Source organism: Botrytis cinerea, chromosome 13 (assembly GCF_000143535.2).
Source record: "Botrytis cinerea B05.10 chromosome 13, complete sequence".
NCBI lineage: Eukaryota > Fungi > Ascomycota > Leotiomycetes > Helotiales > Sclerotiniaceae > Botrytis > Botrytis cinerea.
In genome coordinates, this window is record NC_037322.1 from 1,940,095 (window position 1) to 1,958,357 (window position 18,263).

Consider the following 18,263-nt stretch of genomic DNA (forward strand, 5'->3'; position numbering starts at 1 on the left):
AATACTTTGATTTGATTGGTTGAGCTTGGATGTGCGGTGGTGATGCATTAATAAGATTCATGATGAGCCATTATGACTCATTTTTGAAGGATGTCACGTGCAATGGAGTGGGGAAGGGGAGAGGAGCTAAAAATAGCTTGGGAGGAGGTCAGGGCTTTATGGAGGGGAGGGCCTTTTCGGTGTTGTAAATAACCATATTTTGACTCTACTTGACCAGGTAACTTTTCAATAGCCATCCTAGTAGATGGGAATCCTATCAATGTTTGCATTATCCTAACAGCATGAATCGGCTTCCATCACCACTTCGATTCTGAAATCGGCGTTATCTCTAGAGACGCTTCCCGTCTACTTTCGTCCACCTCGTTCGTTTCCACGGGCAAGTCATAGACACTTCCATGTCCTTCTACCAGTCGAGCATACTCTGTCAAAGCAGGCCAATTGTCGTTATCCAGATTCTCCATGGCTTCCGCAAGCCATGCCTCTAGCATTGGATTTGGGGGAACAACATGGAATAAAAATGGTTCAAGATCGTCCAACGGACCGAGATTCGTCGCACCAATGACTACAGGATTAATGGCTTTCGTGCATGGCAGAGAAAGAAGTCCTCGGATTCTAACGATGGTGACACTTGTGGAGCCAGTTGAACCAGCACCATCTATGAACACTTATGGTCCAAGAACAATTCGAGGTAAGAGGCATAGCCGGGAGGAAGTTATTGTCTTCACATGAAAGGTGATAGCATGAAATCCTAGGAACGACATCAAAGCCACGTATTGAAAATTCCATGCAGTAGATGCATTTCGGCCTTGGAGAAACCATTCCTTCAAAGTTCATTTAGTTTGTTATCACCTGTTTGAATTTCTTTTAGAAAAATAATGCGTAGGAAAATCCATTAACTTAGCAGGCTTAATTATAGTATTATCTGCATCTCCCCCGTCGAACGTGGGCAACGTTACAGTAACGGAGGATTGAACTCCGTGATAATACAACGCAAAATCGAGCTGAAAAATTTGATACTTTTACAAGTGCAATAGACTACACATATGAGCAAGAATATACAGCGCATTCGGAAAACCATATTAATCAGACACTATATAAGAATATCAATATCTAGGCGATGGCCTTCGTCGGAAGCGCGATTTCAAAAATCGTTGCCAGTGTTGCAACGCTACAGAACGAGACCACTTTTTCTCTTTCGAGCTTGAATCTAGATTTTACATTGATCAAATTGGAGGCCCCTATAGAGTATAAGGGCGTCGGGAATAACATTTATAGTGCACGTAAGCACGATGCTGAGGCTGAAGGGCTTCACAAAACAGCGCGAAAGTTAGGGGCGCTATTTGACGGCAAGGCTTCTATAGCTGTAGCGCTTTTCCGTGCTTATGGTACAAGAGTTTCGCAACTGTGCGAAGTCGAACGATTTAATCCTACAGAACGGTCACGGCATGGTCTCTTCTCGAAGCATGTCGGCGCGGATTCAACTAGTATATGGGCAGCAGTCACTTCTGGAGATGGAGCCGTAGCGATACACTTACTTCCTTGCATGATCGCAAGGATTTTCACTGGACCACAAGCGGTGTCTTTGTGAATGGCATTGATAGAAAAGCGCAAAGGAGAAATCGAAGAAAAAATGGCCAATACCATTGATCAAATGAAGGCTATTACTGCGGCTTGCGCTGCCCAGCAAGAGATTAGACGGCAAGAAATAGCCGATTGGGATAGCAGTGCGCGTGCCTGGATACAGAGTGCTGATTTGGTCAAGGTAAAAGAGCAAAGCAGAGCGATGCGTATGACAGATGCCTCTGGACTGGAAGTCAACAATGAGTCTGAAACATATCGTAGTATGATGTAGGAATGGAAAGATGCAATGATCGCAATGATCGAAAGTAAGATTGTTGAGCAATCTTTAACCACAGCACGATGGATACCAATAACAGAATCTACCTCTACATCCTCTTTGCGGCTTACACTTTCGAGACCACAAGTTTTTGTCTGTATTTCTATGTTTGAGTCGGGTACCTTCAGCCTAAATCCCTAAGGTTTAAAAAAAGTTTTCGCCATTTCTTCGGGAAATTCAATATTTGTCACGAGTCCATTGTTGTGCGATCCATATGAACAATCCACTGGAGTTGAGATACAACGTGCCCCTGGAAGTATCGGTTATCCTGAGCTTTCACTTCTAACCCCACCAGCTAATCCTAAAATCTTGGAACCAGGAGTCGAAAATTAGCGGAACCTCGATTACAAGCCATTTCGAGGGGTTCTCGAGGAGAATCTACTTGGTACTTCAATACACCTGTCATTCAGCGGATACGAAATGCCACTACAAAGCCTGGATATGAACAAAGATGGCCAGATCATAGACAGACCAGTCAGATTGGTCGAGACTATAGCTCAGCTATTTGATCGTGATAGATGGATAGCAGATCTTGATATAATGGCGGCTTTGGAAAGCATTCGTCTATCTCGCGTAGTTTGTCGAGCTAACAAAGACAAGAACGACACAGCATGCGGTGCCGAGTATTCCATAATTTTTGAAAAAGATGATTTGGTCGCTGCAGATAACTGGGATGAGGTTTTGACTCTCAATGGAGATTCTCTTTCGGTAGTGAGGGCTACGGGAAACTGGCTCGCAAGGTTAGCAGCTACTGTTATAAACGTGCAGGCTCAAAGATTCATAATACTAGTACCTAAGGATGTTTGCTGGACCTGCTTGAAAGAGAATTTGCAGAAAAAAGACTTTGGTGTAGGATTTGAGAAGGTTTTGATAGCTTAGTTATTTTTATCAGGATTGTATAGTCGCAGTGTTTTTCTTTTTTTAGATTGCAAATTCTATGCTATCACTAAGCTACCAGGATAGGTGATCTTAAGGGATGGTAAACAGCTTGATGCCACCAGGAGAAGAATCCTAATCGAGGACTCTTGGAGATAGGAAGAAATGCGAGTCACTTGTGTAGTTTTTGTTTAATCGTCATCCGAATCACATCGATCTTTTGTAATTTTACACACGTACATGAGAGTTAAGGTCGAGAACAGCTGTCTTCAAATCATGGCAAATTGACAATTCAATTCAGAAGGTACTTTCCTTGAGAGATCTTTTTGGGTGATGTTCTTTCGCCGTTCCAGAATTATTTTGGACTCATAGTGAGAAGAATAGCAATAGCCGACTAGTAAAACGCTTCAAAGGACTCACATCTTGGAGGTCTTTTCCCTTACGCTAGTATGTAAGATATGTTGATAGAAGTCTAGTGTTTCAATAGTTTGAATGGTGTTTTTTCGTTATTTGATAGTTATTTGAAGCATGGACTTCGGATTGTTGTATGGGGATGAGAGATTTATGGCTTGGTTTGAGTTGGTGGATGGATGTTGGGTGATATTGTGTCGTTTACATCAGGTTAGATTATTGTGTTGAGATATATCTTGGTATATGAGTGTTTGACGTCTCGATATGATGTTTCCGCAAAATGTTTGATGGTCGAGAATTGGTTTTGTGGTAATTTTTCGATGGCATAATTCTTTTTCGGAATGATTCTTTATTTCCCAAAGGGAACTTGGATGAGTGTGGAATATGTAAAGAGTCATTTTGTGGATGGAATTTGAGTGATTTCGATGACTGTATTCGTTTGTGATGAGTACCGGAATCACATCACCTATGAGTCTATTCGCAACTAGAACACCTATACCCTTTCTTTTTCCTTTGGTTCTTGCTTTTTTTCCTTTCTCTTTTACATATTGTTGTCTAAAAGGTTGCATCGAAATCCATTATCACTTATTACATCACATGCTTACATATTCTTCTACTATCACAAGATTCTAGATTGGTATGTGATGCCCCATACGTTTAGTTGCCGGTACTGACATAGAATATATTGCCAAAGGTATTAGAGTATCTATATCTCTCAAACCATAGACTCTTAACACTCGGTTACCAAGGCTAAACAACAAATTCGATTTATTTATGATGACAGGACATCACCGCCACAGACATTCAAGCCATCGGCACGATGGCCATAATGGCTCGAGAGGAGCTGAAGAACAGCACCGCGACCAGGGATCCCGAGAGAGATTGTTCAAGGAGTTGAAGGAGCGTAGAAGTAGAAAAGAAAGATGGAGCGCAGCCCGAGAGGTAGTTGAGGGTAATAGGGGCACACCATGGTGGTTTGAAATGAACGAGTCGGAGCACAGAATCAAAAAATGGATGGCAGAAGAATTAGAAGATAAGGAAATACGAAACGCTAATGAATGGAACAAAGCCCAGGAGTTAAAGCAGATTAGGCAATGTGTTTATGATAGAGACCGGAAACATCACGCTTTAGCTATGGCGGAGAAAAAATGGAATGTTACTAAGGTAGAGAGAGATAGAAAAAAGAGAGATAGAGATCAGAAGCTCCAAGAGGCATGGGAAAAGGAGTCCAACCGCTGGGTGGAAGAGCTGGAGGTTGCAGACTCTTACGACAATCGAAACACAGGACCCGATGAAGACGGTGTTACTTGGTCGCGTCAAAGCCTCGTAACTATCAACAACGATATTAGAAAGAGGCATCTCTCAAGATGCATTCCCAGTCTTCAAAAGCCCAACTCTAGAGGTGCACACTGCATGGACTGTGAGGATGAGAATGAGACTGGACCTTTCTGGAATGAGGTCCACAGGCTCGGACTCTAAGGGCATAAAACATTTGTTGTACTATTTTCAATCCTTCTATGAGGAAGTAGATATTAGAAAATCAATGCGTGGCTTTTAATTTAGGAGGGATATTGATCACATGCTCTACGTGACCCTAAAGTGACTATCTGTGACAGGATAAGCGAGAATCGGGGAGGGGGACCTGACGGGGGCGGTAGGGGGAGGACAGACCGCGTAGTCGTAGACTCCATTGTACGAGACTTATCGGTACATAGTATGTTTTCGTTGTACAGGGATGGACTGTACAATAAGAGTCTATTGTGCAAAAGAGCCCTATAACAGAGAAATGTTGAATGGTTATTTTCTGTACAACAAGATCGATTGTTCGAAAATTCTTTGTGCAATAAAGACTGATTGTACTAGAATTACTTGGACAATGAAAGTTCTTTGTTCAAAAGTTTCTTGTAAAATCACAATTCATTGTGTGAATGTCGTTTGAACAACAGATATTGATTGTACGGGATTGATTCATACATCTATCTGACCACGGAGCACCCAATGAACAACATTAATGATTTCTTACTCGGAATCATAAATACACACATTCATACCCTGGTCAACATGTACCTCAATATTACCCATAATTTACTCGATTAGTCAATACTTAAGCTTCCAAGTCCCCTGCTTCAAGAAACTAACTCCAGTCTACATAACTCTTCGACATATTAAAATTCTTCTTACATACAGCAGTACACTATGGCCGATAGACTCCGAGGCAACGCCAGTTCATTCAAGTCGCCAAATCCAGGTATCGATGCAGGCTCTCTCCTAGGCTCCCAACGCTCATGGAACGACATCGAGAATGAGACATTTGCAAACAAGCGAAGAAAGGAAGCGAACAAGCCGCCCGCCCATAAGGCCAAGGAAATGATAGAAAGAGAAAGACAAGCTGCCAGACACGCTGGACGAATGCAGAATCGTGTCGCTATTGAAAGGGAGAGAAGAACATCATGGAATACCGAGCGAAAGGCGACAGACGAAGCCGCAGAGAGGCTACTTAATTTTATCAAAGCTCAACAGCAGCAAGCCCGACATTCCCACAAGTGGGGAAATAAGATTACATCTAAACTTCATTCGAAAGCGACACAAGAGAGAAACGAAGCAGACGCGGAACAGGAGATGTTAGTTCTAGAGAGAAACTTTGAGGTAGCTAGAAAGGCGGAAGAACAGCGTTGGCTGCAGGAACTAGGAGAAAATAGCAATACAAGAAATGCCAAGATACATGTTGAGAGATGTATGACATCACAAAGTCTCCTAGATCGAGGAGGCTCTTGTTGCGAGGACTGTCAGTATGATTCTACACTTTCTTACATGGCGGAAGAACAAGCGCAACGTAGCCTTAGGGCTGTTTATGATGGAAATTAGAGAGATGGGTGTGTTCATCGAGATTTCTGTAGGCTGGACCTATGGGAATTCTGAATATGGCTGTACTTTAAGTTTGGTATATGGAATTTGAATTTTTTTACTTTTTTACTTTTGAAAATAGATCTTTAAGTGATTTTGATATGATTGTGATTGATGACTGGTGTCTATGAGTCTTCTAGAGTGTGGCTATGCAGTAGAAAAGAGCAGGGGAAGAGACAGCAAGAAAAGTGTGAGGAGTTGCTGGTGCAGATGCAGTGGGAAATATAAGAGTAGAAGGACCAAAGACGCAAAGCCGGAAGAAGTACGGAACTGGTGTCAAATGAAGGGCACAGAGTACAGTTGACAAGAGACATATCATATTTCTTCCTGCTGGCTCTAAGGAACTATTGTTTTTATAGTCATATGAAGTTAGAAGTCTAGATGTCATATTAAAATGGCTGTGTTTTCGTCGGACTATTCTGTACAGGCCTGAGAATATAGTCATAGATTTAGAGAAGGATCAATCGAAAATCAGATTGGTGATGAACTTCCAAATTGAGCATTGTGTGGTCAAGGGCCGCACCTCCTATATATCTTCGAGGAATACATGGTAGAGGAAAGCGCGAGGTATGAGTTCTCTTCGTACTTTCTTTCTATCTCCCCACCACTCTTTTCCCTTTCAATCTATCCTGTTTTCTCTCCTATATTTACTACATGTATTTAAGAACAGCCTCTCACACACGAACATCAAATAAGCAATATTAGATTATCAATATAGCAGCCTTCAACTTTTCAGCCCCAACTTAGGACGCATTTCATATAATATCACACATTGCTCTCGCGCCTCCTATCCTCAAACCTTGAGTATACATCTCCCAATACTTCGACCGATAGTGAACACAAACCAGCTCATTACTCTATCGAACGACATCCAATAGTCCATTCTCCACACAAATCACATACGAGTCACTGCACGTATTTCAAGCATTTCTTTTGACCGACGACAAGGAATTCGTCACACGCAACTTGAGCAGATCAATTGGTGCCCCACAAAGTCACGATAGACTCACCAAACCACATTCAACTACATAATGGAAGGTTCACATAGGAGGAGAAAAAGTGTAGGTTTCTCCGAGCTAAAATTTGAAGGGCGATTGCCTAGGTCGTCGATACCAGATTATGGTACATCTCAAGCCGTATCTCAATTCGAAATTGATCAAAGAATGAAAGATGGACTTTCCTCAATAGCTCTCATGGACCCATTTCCACTTGAATGCCGACGCCAAAGACGTATGAGAGTACGAGAAACGATAGAATCGAAAATTGGACCTTGGGATACAGAAAGGAATAAATTGGATATATGCGCGAATAAACGGATAGCGTCTGAAGATACGAGGCGTAGAATACTGAGGGCAAAAAGGGAGAATTTGACGAGAACAGAAATAGAAGTTCTTGAGGAATGTAAGCGTCAAGACGAAAAAAAAGCAAAGAGTGAGGAGCGATGGGAAGAAGAATTGAAGGAGAATTCAGGTCGGATGAGAAAAGTCACAAGGACGCAGAGACGTAACTCGATTAGAAAAACTCGAAATGAAGGACGAATCGCTTACGAGGTTGTGAAAGATAACATCAAAACGCAAGCGAGAGATGCTGAAGTCGAAGTAGACAGAGAATTATTGTTCAAAAAGGAGATAGATTATGAAATCAAGAAATTATGGCAACTTGAAGTGACTAGATGGGAGTTGGAGCTTGAGATCCCATCTCTTCTGAGAAAGGTCGAACTCTCGGATGATGAGCGGGCATATTTGACGACCTCTGTCGCCAATTCTTATGTACATCAAAGATGGTGCATGGCTGGCCCAATTGATAAGCAACCATGGTATTATCGTCCCGTTGACCGAAAAAGGATATGCGAAGATTGCAGGGCTGATGAGGAGTGGGAAAAGAAAGTAAAGGAGAGGTCAGAGATGCCATAATTCTCGGACGTCAATTGGCTTCCATAAGCGTGCGGGTGTTTTGAACTTCTGATGTGGTTTTAAACCTCAACAGCGTGCTCATAGCGAAATTGGCTAGCGAAGTATAGATATGAATCCGAATTTATCAGGTATTTGATAATCCAGAAAACAAGATTTCTGCATAGGCTTTGATTGTAAGACTGGAACAATTTATAGTTTTAACACTCGCTATTCGTCTCGTGGGTTGTGATAACAGTTTGATTCGAACGGAGAATGGTCTAATAGTCTTAGTCTAGCAACCCCACAATTTTCCTGAAAACTTACGTTTCCACCACACTCCGAACTTCATCATATAAGCTTCACATTCAATTCTTATTTCCTTTTGCATGACTCTATCCTGGAAAGTAACCGATATTGTTCAGTTTGTATTGTTTGGAAATCTTGTTCACTAATATCGCAAGAATGGAGTCGAGAAAGGTGTTCTAAGACTCGCCTGATCATTCTGATGTTGATGGAAGATCAAAGTCGGTGATTGATCATTATACAGCATCTGGGAGCTAAGGATAGTATGATCTTGCACTTGGGGAATCAGTGTTGTGATGGTAGGGAGGAAGTTCGATATAGTGGGTATGGATGTGGAGCTGGGGATGGGTATTTTTGGATATGTTGGGTCGAGGACATCGATAGATTCCGGTTGGATGTCGCTGCTGTGTTCTATCACTTCTTGCTGGCCCGACACTTTACATATCGAAGGTGGACATGAGTTGCTTTGAGATGATGATGTGGGACCTTTCGCTCTTTTCTTGACTTTGCTCTTTTGGACATCACTTGTTCCACCCTTCTTCACTTTCTCCTTCTCCTTTTTGCTCTTAGTCTTCAAGACGTTCTTTCGGGACTCTACCGATCCCATAATAGCAATGACATTAGAAGTTTCTCTCGCGTCATAACCGACCGATTTCGACATCTCTTTGGGACCTTACTCTCATTAGTATGTCATACCCCAGAATTTCACCAATACACCCGCCCCCCCCCCCCCCCCCAACTCCCCCACAATGGAAAGAATAACTCACCATCACCATCAGCACCCCAATCCTCCCCGACTTCACCTATTCTCCCACAAACACATGCCCCAAACTCGTGTGCACAATTCTGCATAGGACGTCCGGGCTTCCGTACTAAAACTTGTAGTCGAGTGGTATGCGAACATTTTGTTGCTCTATGCCCGCGGATACATGGCTCGCTATTGATTCTTGGGATTAGTTGAATGAAGGTGAATAGGGGTGAGGTAGAGGGCAGAGCGGAAAGTAAGAAACAAAAGAAGAAGTGGGGATACGGTACCAGGCGTATTTTTTGGAATCGATAACGGGCATGTTGATGAGGTGCAGTGAGATTCGAATGGGAAGTTTTGTTCCAATGGGTATAGAGTAGTGATCATTAGTAGATCGCTTCGGACGATATTCGTAAGCTAAATATGAATGTATCGCGGGAAGTGGATAACTTAAATCACCATATGTCAATAGAAAGAACATCAAAAGGTAGCTAAAACCAAGAAACAAATCCTCAATTACCAATACCTCATACTTTGAATCAACACCCATTTTCAATTGCAATACCTATCACAAGTATATAATATCATTTCCATCCCAAGTTCCACTCACAGCCCAAACTACACGCAGATGCATGTCTTTCCTCATCTGCTCTGCAACACCACAGCTTAGTAAGAAACCTTCTCAACTCCCTCACCAATCCCCCAGTTCACCAACCCATCACTGCCCATCTCGTCGATAGATCTCATTCGTACCTCGTAGCAAGTATCCACCCAACACAAACTAATGCATTCCGTAGACCTAATCTGCAAGCCAAGCTTTTACTACGAGAAGTGAGCACATTAGCGCAACTTTTTCGCTGCGCGAATTTGAGCGCATTTTGGTCGATTGGGAGATTTCCTACTTCGGTATTGAGAGACGTTGTGAGTAGGTATGTAGCAGTACTAAATACTGTAATCGATAGTTCCAGAGCGCATTTGACCTTTTGCGTCACAGTTCATACTACTATATGGCACATCCCGTTGACAGTTCGCCCTGGGCTAATCGATATCAGGAAATTTGAGACATCAGACCTCCGATTTATGCGATAGTCATGATTTTGTCGTGTTTGCGCATGTTTGAGCAGTATGTGGGTAGCAAGGTACGAGAGAAATCCCGGCTGTTAATCATAGAATGGATTGGAAATTAGAAAGGACGTACAATATCATATCTTGAATAAGTCTGCTCCTGATTTCTCTGATACACTTTGCGTTTTGCTTTCATAGAATAGGTGGTGATTTGGGCCAAGTTATCAAGGCGATTGAGAAATTCAAGATGAACATGGATATGGAAATGGAAATGGAAATGGATATGGATATGGGTATGGACATGTCTTCCAGCGCTGCGAACATGTCTTTATCCCATACTCCCTGTAAGATGTCCGTAAGTTCCTCCACCTCTCCTCCACTTCTCCCACATATCAAGCCCCTTCATGCATTCCCTAACCTCAAACGATCCACCCCCATACTAAACCAGCCCTCCCTAGATGCTCCTCAACTTCCACACCACATCAACCTGCTATCTCCACCCCTCACTCCAAGTCCACACATCCATCCAATTCCTCCTCATTTGTCTCTTTTCCTTCCTCCTCCCTATACTCCTCGAAACAACCCGTCGTTATCAACGTACCTACGACCGGTATCTCCGTTCCAAGTACGCGTATCATGCCCAGAAGCAAAAGTCCCTTGACACGGCCGATGAAGACGAAGAGGACAAACTTCTCCTCGGACACAATGACGATTCCAAGATTGGAGATAGATTTGGATTCTTGAGGTGGAACTGGATGCCCATTGCACGGATTTCAGCCGAGGTCCGGCAGCAAGTTTTGAGAGCGGTAATTTATGGAATGCAGTTTGCCATTTCTTATACGGTGATGATGATGTGGATGTATAGTAACGGTAAGATTGTTTAAAATCCCATCATCCCAATTCTGCCCAGTTCCAGTGTAGATTCCTGCTCGTGAAGCGTATACTAATTGCAAAAGGATATATCATAATCTGCATCCTACTAGGTGCAATAACGGGATTCGGAATGTTCACGCGTGATATGCTGGAGGTTTCTGGCTACACACATGTAGACGAGGGGTAAGTTTGTATTCTTTAGATATGAATATGCTTTGTTGGGTATTTGAAACGCAACTAACAACCAACATAGTGAGAATGATGGGAGAGGAGAGAGTTGTTGTTAGATCGGGGAGAAGGAACTTTGAATAGGTTATTTGGGAATATGAGGTGATGAAGTGATAATGTGATTCAGATTCGGAGTTCGGAGGGAGGGGCGAGGAAGGAAAATAGTCGGCGAGAAGTCGAAGAGAGGACAAAGTCTTATTGAATAATGAGTGCATATTTGAGTGTACATGAATTTAGGTCTTCCTGGATCGAATGCACCTACCCATCACACATGGTGCTGGAAATATCACGACAAGCTGGAACAGTAATGATTGGTTCTCTTTCAAAGTGGATCCTAATGTGGCTGCAAATGCCAATTCTCTTAAAGATTGATTCTCGTGGTGGTGGCAGGAAACGGCGGGTACAGAGGTGTCCCATGAGCCTCAATTTCGAGGACTGTTCTCGATGAAACCAAAATCTCCAAAGTAAATCCCATAATCCAATTTCACATTCCCATTTCGAATGACGCTAAAATTCAAAAATTGATTTCAAGTAATGACTTTTTTTTGTCGTGTCTTGAATTAATTAGGAGGCTTCCCCCTCCTCGTTGGCTACAGGTTCGACAATCTGAGGTGCAACTTCGTTACTACTTGGGGCTGCTCCACCATACAAGTTGGCCAAGCGCTCTGCTTCCTTCTTCTCACGTAAAGCCTCAGTCTCTCGTCGCATTCTCTCCATATTCCATGCATCATCTTCATTATCATCGCCTTCATCTTCATCTCCGCTGGCTTCCCAATCTCCCTTCTCGAACATGGCACGACCAGTAGCTTCCTTGGCAAGTCTGGCTTGTTCTTCACCAGCCTTCTTGTCCATACGCTCGGCTTTCCATTTAGCAAACGTCTCTGGCGTAACCGGTGTTAATGTGCCAGTAAGCTTGTGCCGTTCGGACTCAAGGAAATCTTCAAGAGTAAGTGTCTTTAGAGGTGATTTATCCATAAGAGCCTTCTCTGCAGCACGTTGTTCTTTGGTTTTAAGGACGAATCTGCGTAGTGGTCAGTAATTGCACAGATAATTGAATGAAGTGATGTAACATACCCTGGTGGTAACTTATGTTGGTACATACACTTGTCTCCTCCATTTGGACATGTCCAAAACCAACCATATTTTCCCTCCTCCACAGCGTCGATAAAAAATTTGCAAACTTTCTCTGTTGTAGTTTTTTGATTTCCCTTCTTCGATAATACAACGGAGCGCAATTTCTCTTCGTCCCAATCGTCTGAAGTTTCTTCTTTTCTCTTCTCTGCTTCTGCCTCTCTGGGATCTTGCGCAAGATCAATTTTTGTTGATTTGCGCTCAATGTTAAGGTCGTGTGAGAATTTACACTTCCTACCCTTCTCGCAATGGCCCTTCTTATAAAATTGACAGAGAACTGTTTTGGGATCGACACCAAATGGGACTTTCTGAACTTGTACAGGCTTGAATAATTCAGCTGCCTCTTTCTTTGCCGCTTCTGATGCTATCTTTTCTCGCTCTCGTTGCTCTTTCTCGGCCTGTCGTCTCTTTTCATCGGGAGTGCCTCCAGCTTTATACGAAGTTTGCATTCGCTCGATTTGTTTTTGCGCCTGGGCTCCCTTCTTGTTTTTCATTCCAAAAGTCTTGTCTGCCACTGTGGCCGGCGCCTTTTTAGGCTGATCCGGTTGGCCTTTTCCTTTCTTTGGTGGCATTTTGTCGGATAGTTGATGATCAAGACTCTGTGTATTGTATAGATGCCTGATTCAATCGATGGTTAGGTACGCACCAGATTCAATGGAAGGGTATCGATATGCGGAAAAGACTGTGTTTGTATTCTCCTAATGGGTGGGTAAAGAAATAGTAGTATTTTCTAGACTGGTGATGAAATCAAAATCAAAATCATCATAATCAAGGACTTGATTGATCTTGGTGGGGTTAAAATTTAATGGCTACTTTAGCGAATGGGGCTAGTAGGGGAGTGAAGCTTTGACTTTGGCTCCATCAAGCTGGCCTTACATGAAAGCCGCGAAGCTGTTGCGACACGAACTATTTGATTTACATTGAATCAACAGCTTCAGAGCAAATCACAATCAAGTGCAATTGATGTAGATATCGAAGCTTCGTGGTATGATCCTTTGAAATCTCTTGCTTGTTTACTAGTTAGAAGGGAATAAAATCTAATGGTTATTTAGTCTACTCGTCGTTTCTCTCTCAAAGACCTTACGTGGCCTCCTTCGATATCCTCCACGAATCGCAATTCAAAGAAGAACTATACAAGATGATTTCGGACGATGAACTTTACCGTCTCGCGATCTTCCTTGGCTCAGCCGCAATGCTATTAATTGTCCTTTACCACATCCTCGAAATCAATTCTGCAGAAGAGCCCAAATCAGAGAGCAAAATTAGCTCCACTTCTACATCTCAAGACAGCAAAGCAAACGTGGCAGGAAGATGATTGGGAGAGATAGTTTTGAATTGGGAGGATGACTGCTTTTACTACAAAGCAGGATGTATGTGGCCACAGGGAAGCTGGGACAGAAAGGTGACTGTGTATGACATATTTCCACAACGCTCTGGGCATTTGTACTTTCTGGAGTTTTAGGGGCGGATGGCTGGACAGATGTTGCTAGCAAGTCAGTGAAAAACCATTCGGAAAATTCTTGGGCGTTTCTTTTCATACTTTGATTCTCCAACTCATAGAGCCAATGTATCGAATTCATCATAAGGTTGTGCTGAGGTGCAATCTCGCGCTCTGTATTCATTATATGGATTTCAGATATGAATCAAGGATTGTTTTGCTAATTGAAGATTTGGTCGACCGAGTAGGGAATCGAATGCTTGTTTGAGTAAATTGTGATATGGAAAAAGGACAGGATATCTGAGAATGTAGTATCGAAACCTGTTTGGACCAGTCCCAATTTCGCTATATCATATTTATCTTGATGTATAAAGATACGAAGAAGTTCCTACATACATGCCCACATGTAACGTCACAATGTATCTGTCTCATGTTCACTAGGTCCTTGTAGCAATGACATGAAGCGCTGCATCGTATCGTATCGTCATGAATCGAATTGAACTTCAAGGTCCTACGTGTAACTGTGATCAAAAAATCATCCAAAGTCTCTCATAAAGAATTCACTTGGGCACAGCTGAGAAGCTACGTTGCTCGATCTAAACTCAAATTGGTTAGAAAAGTCATGTGTTGAAAGAATTGATGACTCAACCATTGACTAGCGTCAAATCGTGTCGCAAAGTAAACTCAGCCTCTTCCTCCCAACTCCTTTCAAGAACGAACAAACAAATACTTCGAACACTTTCGACTTATTAATCCATCAACAACTCGAACTTCAACAACTTTCTATTCATAACTTTCTCAGTCTTCAAATTCTTCAAACAAATCAACTTCATTACTCTGCGACCCTATCCAGCTTTGGAAAATCGCAAACTACCCTTGCCATAACAACAACACCTTCAGGCGCGTCTTCAGCCAAAGCCTGATCCTCACAGAACGCATTTCAGCGCATCAGAAATTAAAGTCAGCTAGCTTCTTTCCCATCTTCGAAATTGATTGATCAATTCATACTCGGTCAATACTTTTTCTATCTTACTTGAACCTAACCATCCGATCCATAATCAGCCAATTTCTCACTTCCCAACCCAAAAAAACTTAACGATGTCTTCTGATAAACTCGGTCAATCTCTTGATGAGATCCTTGCTACCCAAAGAGCAGCAGGCACTGGACGTGGTGGACGTGGCGGCGGTCGTCGTGGTGGACGTGCTCCAGGTGGTCGCAACGCCACTGCAGCTCCAGTTGGAGGTGTATCCAAGAGCAAGAAGCCAGTCAAGGGAGCAGTAAAACCTGCTCCAGCTGGTCCTTCTGGTGGAAATGCCCCATCTCGTATTGTGGTTAGCAACTTGGTATGTCTATCAACGCATTTTACTCAAGGCTCACCTGCTAACGACTTCTACGTCAGCCATATGATGTGACAGAACAACAGATCAAGGTATGTTGCCGTTAAGGTCTATGGCCTTGAAGGAACTTTTATCGAAATTTTTATACGCCTCTTCTTGATTCGTCGAAGTGGTTAAGGCCTTGACTTTACGAGGACCCATTCCTATTACCCATCACAAAGTCTTTCTTCATACCTTTGCTCGCAAATCGCTTGATGCATTGGTAGGATTGAAGTTAAGCTCGTCAGATTGCATAAGACCAATAATTCGTCAGGCTGCCTGGCAAGCTCCTGATTTCGAACTTGGCGCAGACGAATGATGGCGTGTATTTTATGACCGGCATGCCATTGCATTGCAAGAGTAATAGAGAGAATTCAGAGGAACCAAGGCAAGACAGAAAGATCCAGCGAGCAGAGTGGTTGAGCAAACACAGCACAGCACAGCATTCATCTTTCTGGGCGTTTGTTCCGAGAATGTATTCTTCCTCCATGGAGAAGCAGTCGCACCTATCTTGTGTTTATGAGATGGATTTTATGATTCTTTGACGTTTTGCACCTGAACATCTCTGACAGAGACGCATCGATTGGATACAACAATCAATATTACCGATTGAGCATGTTGATTGTTCCTCATTTCGAGTTCGAATTTGTTCTTCAAATAAGCATACTGATAGTATCACTAACGCTGATCGCTCGCTCGCTGGCTGTTTTCCATGGAGGTGTCGGAACGGAAACCCTTTTGGAATATCGCGAATGCTCTTTTTCTATGTGGACTGCCGACTTCGAAGAAATTTCCTGCCGTGCCTCATTTTCAGTAACTAATACCATGTGTTTTCAATGATTAGGAATACTTCCACGAAGCAAAATTGCACACCAAGAGCGTTCAACTAGTCTATGGTCCAAATGGAGCTAGCCGTGGCGAAGCTAATATCACCTTCCACCGTCAAGGTGATGCTGCTGCAGCTGTATCCAAGCTTAATGGTGTCAAGGTTGACAATAGATCATTGAGGGTAATTTTTTTATTCACTAATTATGACACTCAAGCTCATTCACTTACTATTAATAGGTCCAACTTCTCGTTGATGCCCAGGCCGCCAGCATTATGGAGGAGAAGCTTGCTAAGAGACTTACGGACCGAATTACTAGCGTGCCAAAATCACAACCAAAGTCTGCTGTTCCAAACAAAGCAAACAGCAAGGATCAAGGTGGCAAGAGAGGAGGAAAGAGAGGCTCCCGTGGTGGCGCCGGTGCTACTACTGCTCGCCCAGCTAAGAAGAAGACCGCTGAAGAACTCGATTTGGAGATGGCAGATTATTGGGAGAGCGGAAACGCCGCGAATGCAGAGACCAGTACCGATGCTCAGGCCACAAACGTTGCTGCTGAGCCAGCTACCAATGGAGATGCAAACATGGATGACGAGATCTTGGTAGGTGTCGACGTCTATTGAGTTAAACTATAGCATGCTAATCATATTTTAGTAAAAAAATTCTCATCTGTCTGTAGAGATATTTACGAGAATGAAGCACCATATTGAGAATACTTCCACACCCTGCACCAACTACCCTCTTTACGCTTACGTCGATTGTATTATTGCTACTTCCTCATGCTTTTGTTTCTGCGATTTTTTAGCTGGGGTTTCTTTTCTACAGATGGGTGGGGTGATTTGGGCATAGGAGTGAAGTGGAGAGATGACCAACGAGTTCCACAAATAATGGTTTTTATGATGAGAGCGAGGATGGGTCGCTCACCTTCCAAATTGTATTCGAGAAATAGCGTCGCAGAAATGGATATTTTCCTTGTGCATTCTTGCTTTGGCAGCTCTTTTTTTTTCAATCTGTGATCCAGATTATAAACTACCTAGATGAAATCAATACATTGGCTGTACACCTTAACTATAATGTCGTGTCGTTAAACTTTAGTCCATAACTTCTTTCCGACCTCGTGCAAAACTTTAGATGAATGCCCAAAATGAGTTTTAGGCATACAATTTTTACATAAGAACATATTACACTTATTACTCCCCCATCACGATGAGTCTAGGTGTAAAACGGTGGGTTCAGTACAGTCAGTATTAATAGTCCAATTGGTAATGGATCTGTAGGTACTGGATGTTAGTATATGTGTGCATGGGGCTTTTGTGAAGAGATTCGGAGAAGATTCTCATTAGTGCATGGCAAATAAGAGGGGAGTGAGGCTGAAGTTATGATGGTTTATATGGAGGGCTTCTGGTTAGGTAAAGTGATAGCTGACTTTTATTTTTCATTTCTTGGTGATGGAAATTGGTGATGTTCGAGGTTTATGGTTTTATGGTTTTATGAAGTGGAATTCATGGAATGTGTGGAATGTGTGATAGAGGAGGGTGGTTAGAGATGATGGCGTGGTAGGTTGGAGTTTGGGGTTTATGTTGAAGTGGTTTGGTGGGTATGGTGGGTAGTGGAGGAGAACGAGGGGTTGGGTTTTGTTGGTGCATAGAGTATGGGTGGGTTGGTGGGTTTGAATGGTATGTGTGTGTGTATACTATAAGGAGAGAATGCAAGGGCACCAATATTGGCGGAAATGGTATGATAGCTGTGATGGACGTATCGATCCTAGCGGAATCATGAGAAGGTTTTGTGTGTGAATTGTCTGCGAACTGGATGTGAGATATAGAGTGTGGATGGGATCGTGAATCAGTGGCAAGATGAATGTAAGCTCTGCACTGGGGATTATTCCAGTTGTGTAAGTATTCGGTCAAATTAGATGGTGTCGGTATAGAAGATGGTACTTATATGGATATGACAAGACATTGATGATGTTCAAATCATATGGACACATGCTACTATAGGACTTGATTGTTTAATGTTCACCAGCGAACTTGTGAGTAGTGTTAATGACTGTTCACTCCGAGATTACCTGCCGACTCAAGAACTGATGTGCACTACGTTATGCTCAAGTTCCTTCTCATATCTCTTGTTGACTCTCTTTCTCTCGTAAATTTCCAAGCAGAAAATCCCCGGCACCAAAGCGATAATATACACACCAAACATCCTCACCATAAGCAGTTCGCAGTTCGCAATCTTTCCTCACAAATATCAAGCTGACCTGTCCCAATCTATCCATTTGATCCCCAAGACAGCACCACCAC

The 18,263-nt window shown here is 42.7% G+C and overlaps 9 protein-coding genes across 9 annotated transcripts; 7 read left to right on the forward strand and 2 right to left on the reverse strand.

The window, feature by feature from the left end:
* Positions 1-459: 459 nt before the first annotated feature.
* BCIN_13g05160 (hypothetical protein) lies at positions 460-1,762 on the forward strand (the record flags this gene model as incomplete). The annotated part of the gene is made up of 2 exons (XM_024698325.1): positions 460-688; positions 917-1,762. The coding sequence occupies 2 exons, from the start codon at positions 460-462 to the stop codon at positions 970-972; spliced, it is 285 nt and encodes a 94-aa protein (XP_024552684.1). The 3' UTR covers positions 973-1,762.
* A 1,992-nt stretch (positions 1,763-3,754) lies between these two features.
* Positions 3,755-4,727, forward strand: BCIN_13g05170 (hypothetical protein). Its single transcript, XM_001554754.2, has one exon. It carries the CDS (start codon positions 3,959-3,961, stop codon positions 4,661-4,663), a length of 705 nt encoding a protein of 234 aa, XP_001554804.2. The 5' UTR covers positions 3,755-3,958; the 3' UTR covers positions 4,664-4,727.
* Positions 4,728-5,343: 616 nt separating this feature from the next.
* On the forward strand, positions 5,344-6,114 carry BCIN_13g05180 (hypothetical protein). Its single transcript, XM_001554753.2, has one exon. The coding sequence runs from the start codon at positions 5,381-5,383 to the stop codon at positions 6,047-6,049; it is 669 nt and encodes a 222-aa protein (XP_001554803.1). The 5' UTR covers positions 5,344-5,380; the 3' UTR covers positions 6,050-6,114.
* A 656-nt stretch (positions 6,115-6,770) lies between these two features.
* BCIN_13g05190 (hypothetical protein) lies at positions 6,771-8,278 on the forward strand. Its single transcript, XM_001554752.2, has one exon. It carries the CDS (start codon positions 7,120-7,122, stop codon positions 7,999-8,001), a length of 882 nt encoding a protein of 293 aa, XP_001554802.1. The 5' UTR covers positions 6,771-7,119; the 3' UTR covers positions 8,002-8,278.
* A 60-nt stretch (positions 8,279-8,338) lies between these two features.
* BCIN_13g05200 (hypothetical protein) lies at positions 8,339-9,540 on the reverse strand. Its single transcript, XM_024696871.1, has 3 exons — positions 9,319-9,540; positions 9,051-9,220; positions 8,339-8,955 (listed from the first exon to the last, which is right to left on the reverse strand). Exons 1-3 carry the CDS (start codon positions 9,348-9,350, stop codon positions 8,429-8,431), a joined length of 729 nt encoding a protein of 242 aa, XP_024552685.1. The 5' UTR covers positions 9,351-9,540; the 3' UTR covers positions 8,339-8,428.
* Positions 9,541-9,908: 368 nt separating this feature from the next.
* Bcctr3 lies at positions 9,909-11,384 on the forward strand. Its single transcript, XM_001554750.2, has 4 exons — positions 9,909-10,448; positions 10,552-10,963; positions 11,050-11,149; positions 11,220-11,384. The coding sequence occupies exons 1-4, from the start codon at positions 10,341-10,343 to the stop codon at positions 11,251-11,253; spliced, it is 654 nt and encodes a 217-aa protein (XP_001554800.1). The 5' UTR covers positions 9,909-10,340; the 3' UTR covers positions 11,254-11,384.
* Positions 11,385-11,534: 150 nt separating this feature from the next.
* Bctma46 lies at positions 11,535-13,074 on the reverse strand. Its single transcript, XM_001554749.2, has 2 exons — positions 12,269-13,074; positions 11,535-12,215 (listed from the first exon to the last, which is right to left on the reverse strand). Exons 1-2 carry the CDS (start codon positions 12,895-12,897, stop codon positions 11,759-11,761), a joined length of 1,086 nt encoding a protein of 361 aa, XP_001554799.1. The 5' UTR covers positions 12,898-13,074; the 3' UTR covers positions 11,535-11,758.
* A 136-nt stretch (positions 13,075-13,210) lies between these two features.
* On the forward strand, positions 13,211-14,250 carry BCIN_13g05230 (hypothetical protein). The gene is made up of 2 exons (XM_024696872.1): positions 13,211-13,310; positions 13,378-14,250. Exon 2 carries the CDS (start codon positions 13,464-13,466, stop codon positions 13,638-13,640), a length of 177 nt encoding a protein of 58 aa, XP_024552686.1. The 5' UTR covers positions 13,211-13,310; positions 13,378-13,463; the 3' UTR covers positions 13,641-14,250.
* A 246-nt stretch (positions 14,251-14,496) lies between these two features.
* Positions 14,497-17,025, forward strand: Bcyra1. Its single transcript, XM_024696873.1, has 5 exons — positions 14,497-15,107; positions 15,164-15,193; positions 15,985-16,149; positions 16,206-16,565; positions 16,618-17,025. The coding sequence occupies exons 1-5, from the start codon at positions 14,862-14,864 to the stop codon at positions 16,618-16,620; spliced, it is 804 nt and encodes a 267-aa protein (XP_024552687.1). The 5' UTR covers positions 14,497-14,861; the 3' UTR covers positions 16,621-17,025.
* Positions 17,026-18,263: the final 1,238 nt, after the last annotated feature.

Coding starts and splice junctions, on each gene's coding strand:
- BCIN_13g05170 (XM_001554754.2), top strand. CDS start 3,959: ATGATGACAGGACATCACCGCCACAGACATTCAAGCCATCGGCACGAT.
- BCIN_13g05180 (XM_001554753.2), top strand. CDS start 5,381: ATGGCCGATAGACTCCGAGGCAACGCCAGTTCATTCAAGTCGCCAAAT.
- BCIN_13g05190 (XM_001554752.2), top strand. CDS start 7,120: ATGGAAGGTTCACATAGGAGGAGAAAAAGTGTAGGTTTCTCCGAGCTA.
- BCIN_13g05200 (XM_024696871.1), bottom strand. CDS start 9,350: ATGCCCGTTATCGATTCCAAAAAATACGCCTG. Junction 9,221..9,318: donor GATTCCAAAAAATACGCCTG/GTACCGTATCCC, acceptor AAGAATCAATAG/CGAGCCATGTATCCGCGGGC. Junction 8,956..9,050: donor TTGGGGTGCTGATGGTGATG/GTGAGTTATTCT, acceptor AATGAGAGTAAG/GTCCCAAAGAGATGTCGAAA.
- Bcctr3 (XM_001554750.2), top strand. CDS start 10,341: ATGAACATGGATATGGAAATGGAAATGGAAATGGATATGGATATGGGT. Junction 10,449..10,551: donor ATACTCCCTGTAAGATGTCC/GTAAGTTCCTCC, acceptor AGCCCTCCCTAG/ATGCTCCTCAACTTCCACAC. Junction 10,964..11,049: donor GATGTGGATGTATAGTAACG/GTAAGATTGTTT, acceptor TAATTGCAAAAG/GATATATCATAATCTGCATC.
- Bctma46 (XM_001554749.2), bottom strand. CDS start 12,897: ATGCCACCAAAGAAAGGAAAAGGCCAACCGGATCAGCCTAAAAAGGCG. Junction 12,216..12,268: donor CAACATAAGTTACCACCAGG/GTATGTTACATC, acceptor ACCACTACGCAG/ATTCGTCCTTAAAACCAAAG.
- BCIN_13g05230 (XM_024696872.1), top strand. CDS start 13,464: ATGATTTCGGACGATGAACTTTACCGTCTCGCGATCTTCCTTGGCTCA.
- Bcyra1 (XM_024696873.1), top strand. CDS start 14,862: ATGTCTTCTGATAAACTCGGTCAATCTCTTGATGAGATCCTTGCTACC. Junction 15,108..15,163: donor GTATTGTGGTTAGCAACTTG/GTATGTCTATCA, acceptor CTTCTACGTCAG/CCATATGATGTGACAGAACA. Junction 16,150..16,205: donor TTGACAATAGATCATTGAGG/GTAATTTTTTTA, acceptor TACTATTAATAG/GTCCAACTTCTCGTTGATGC.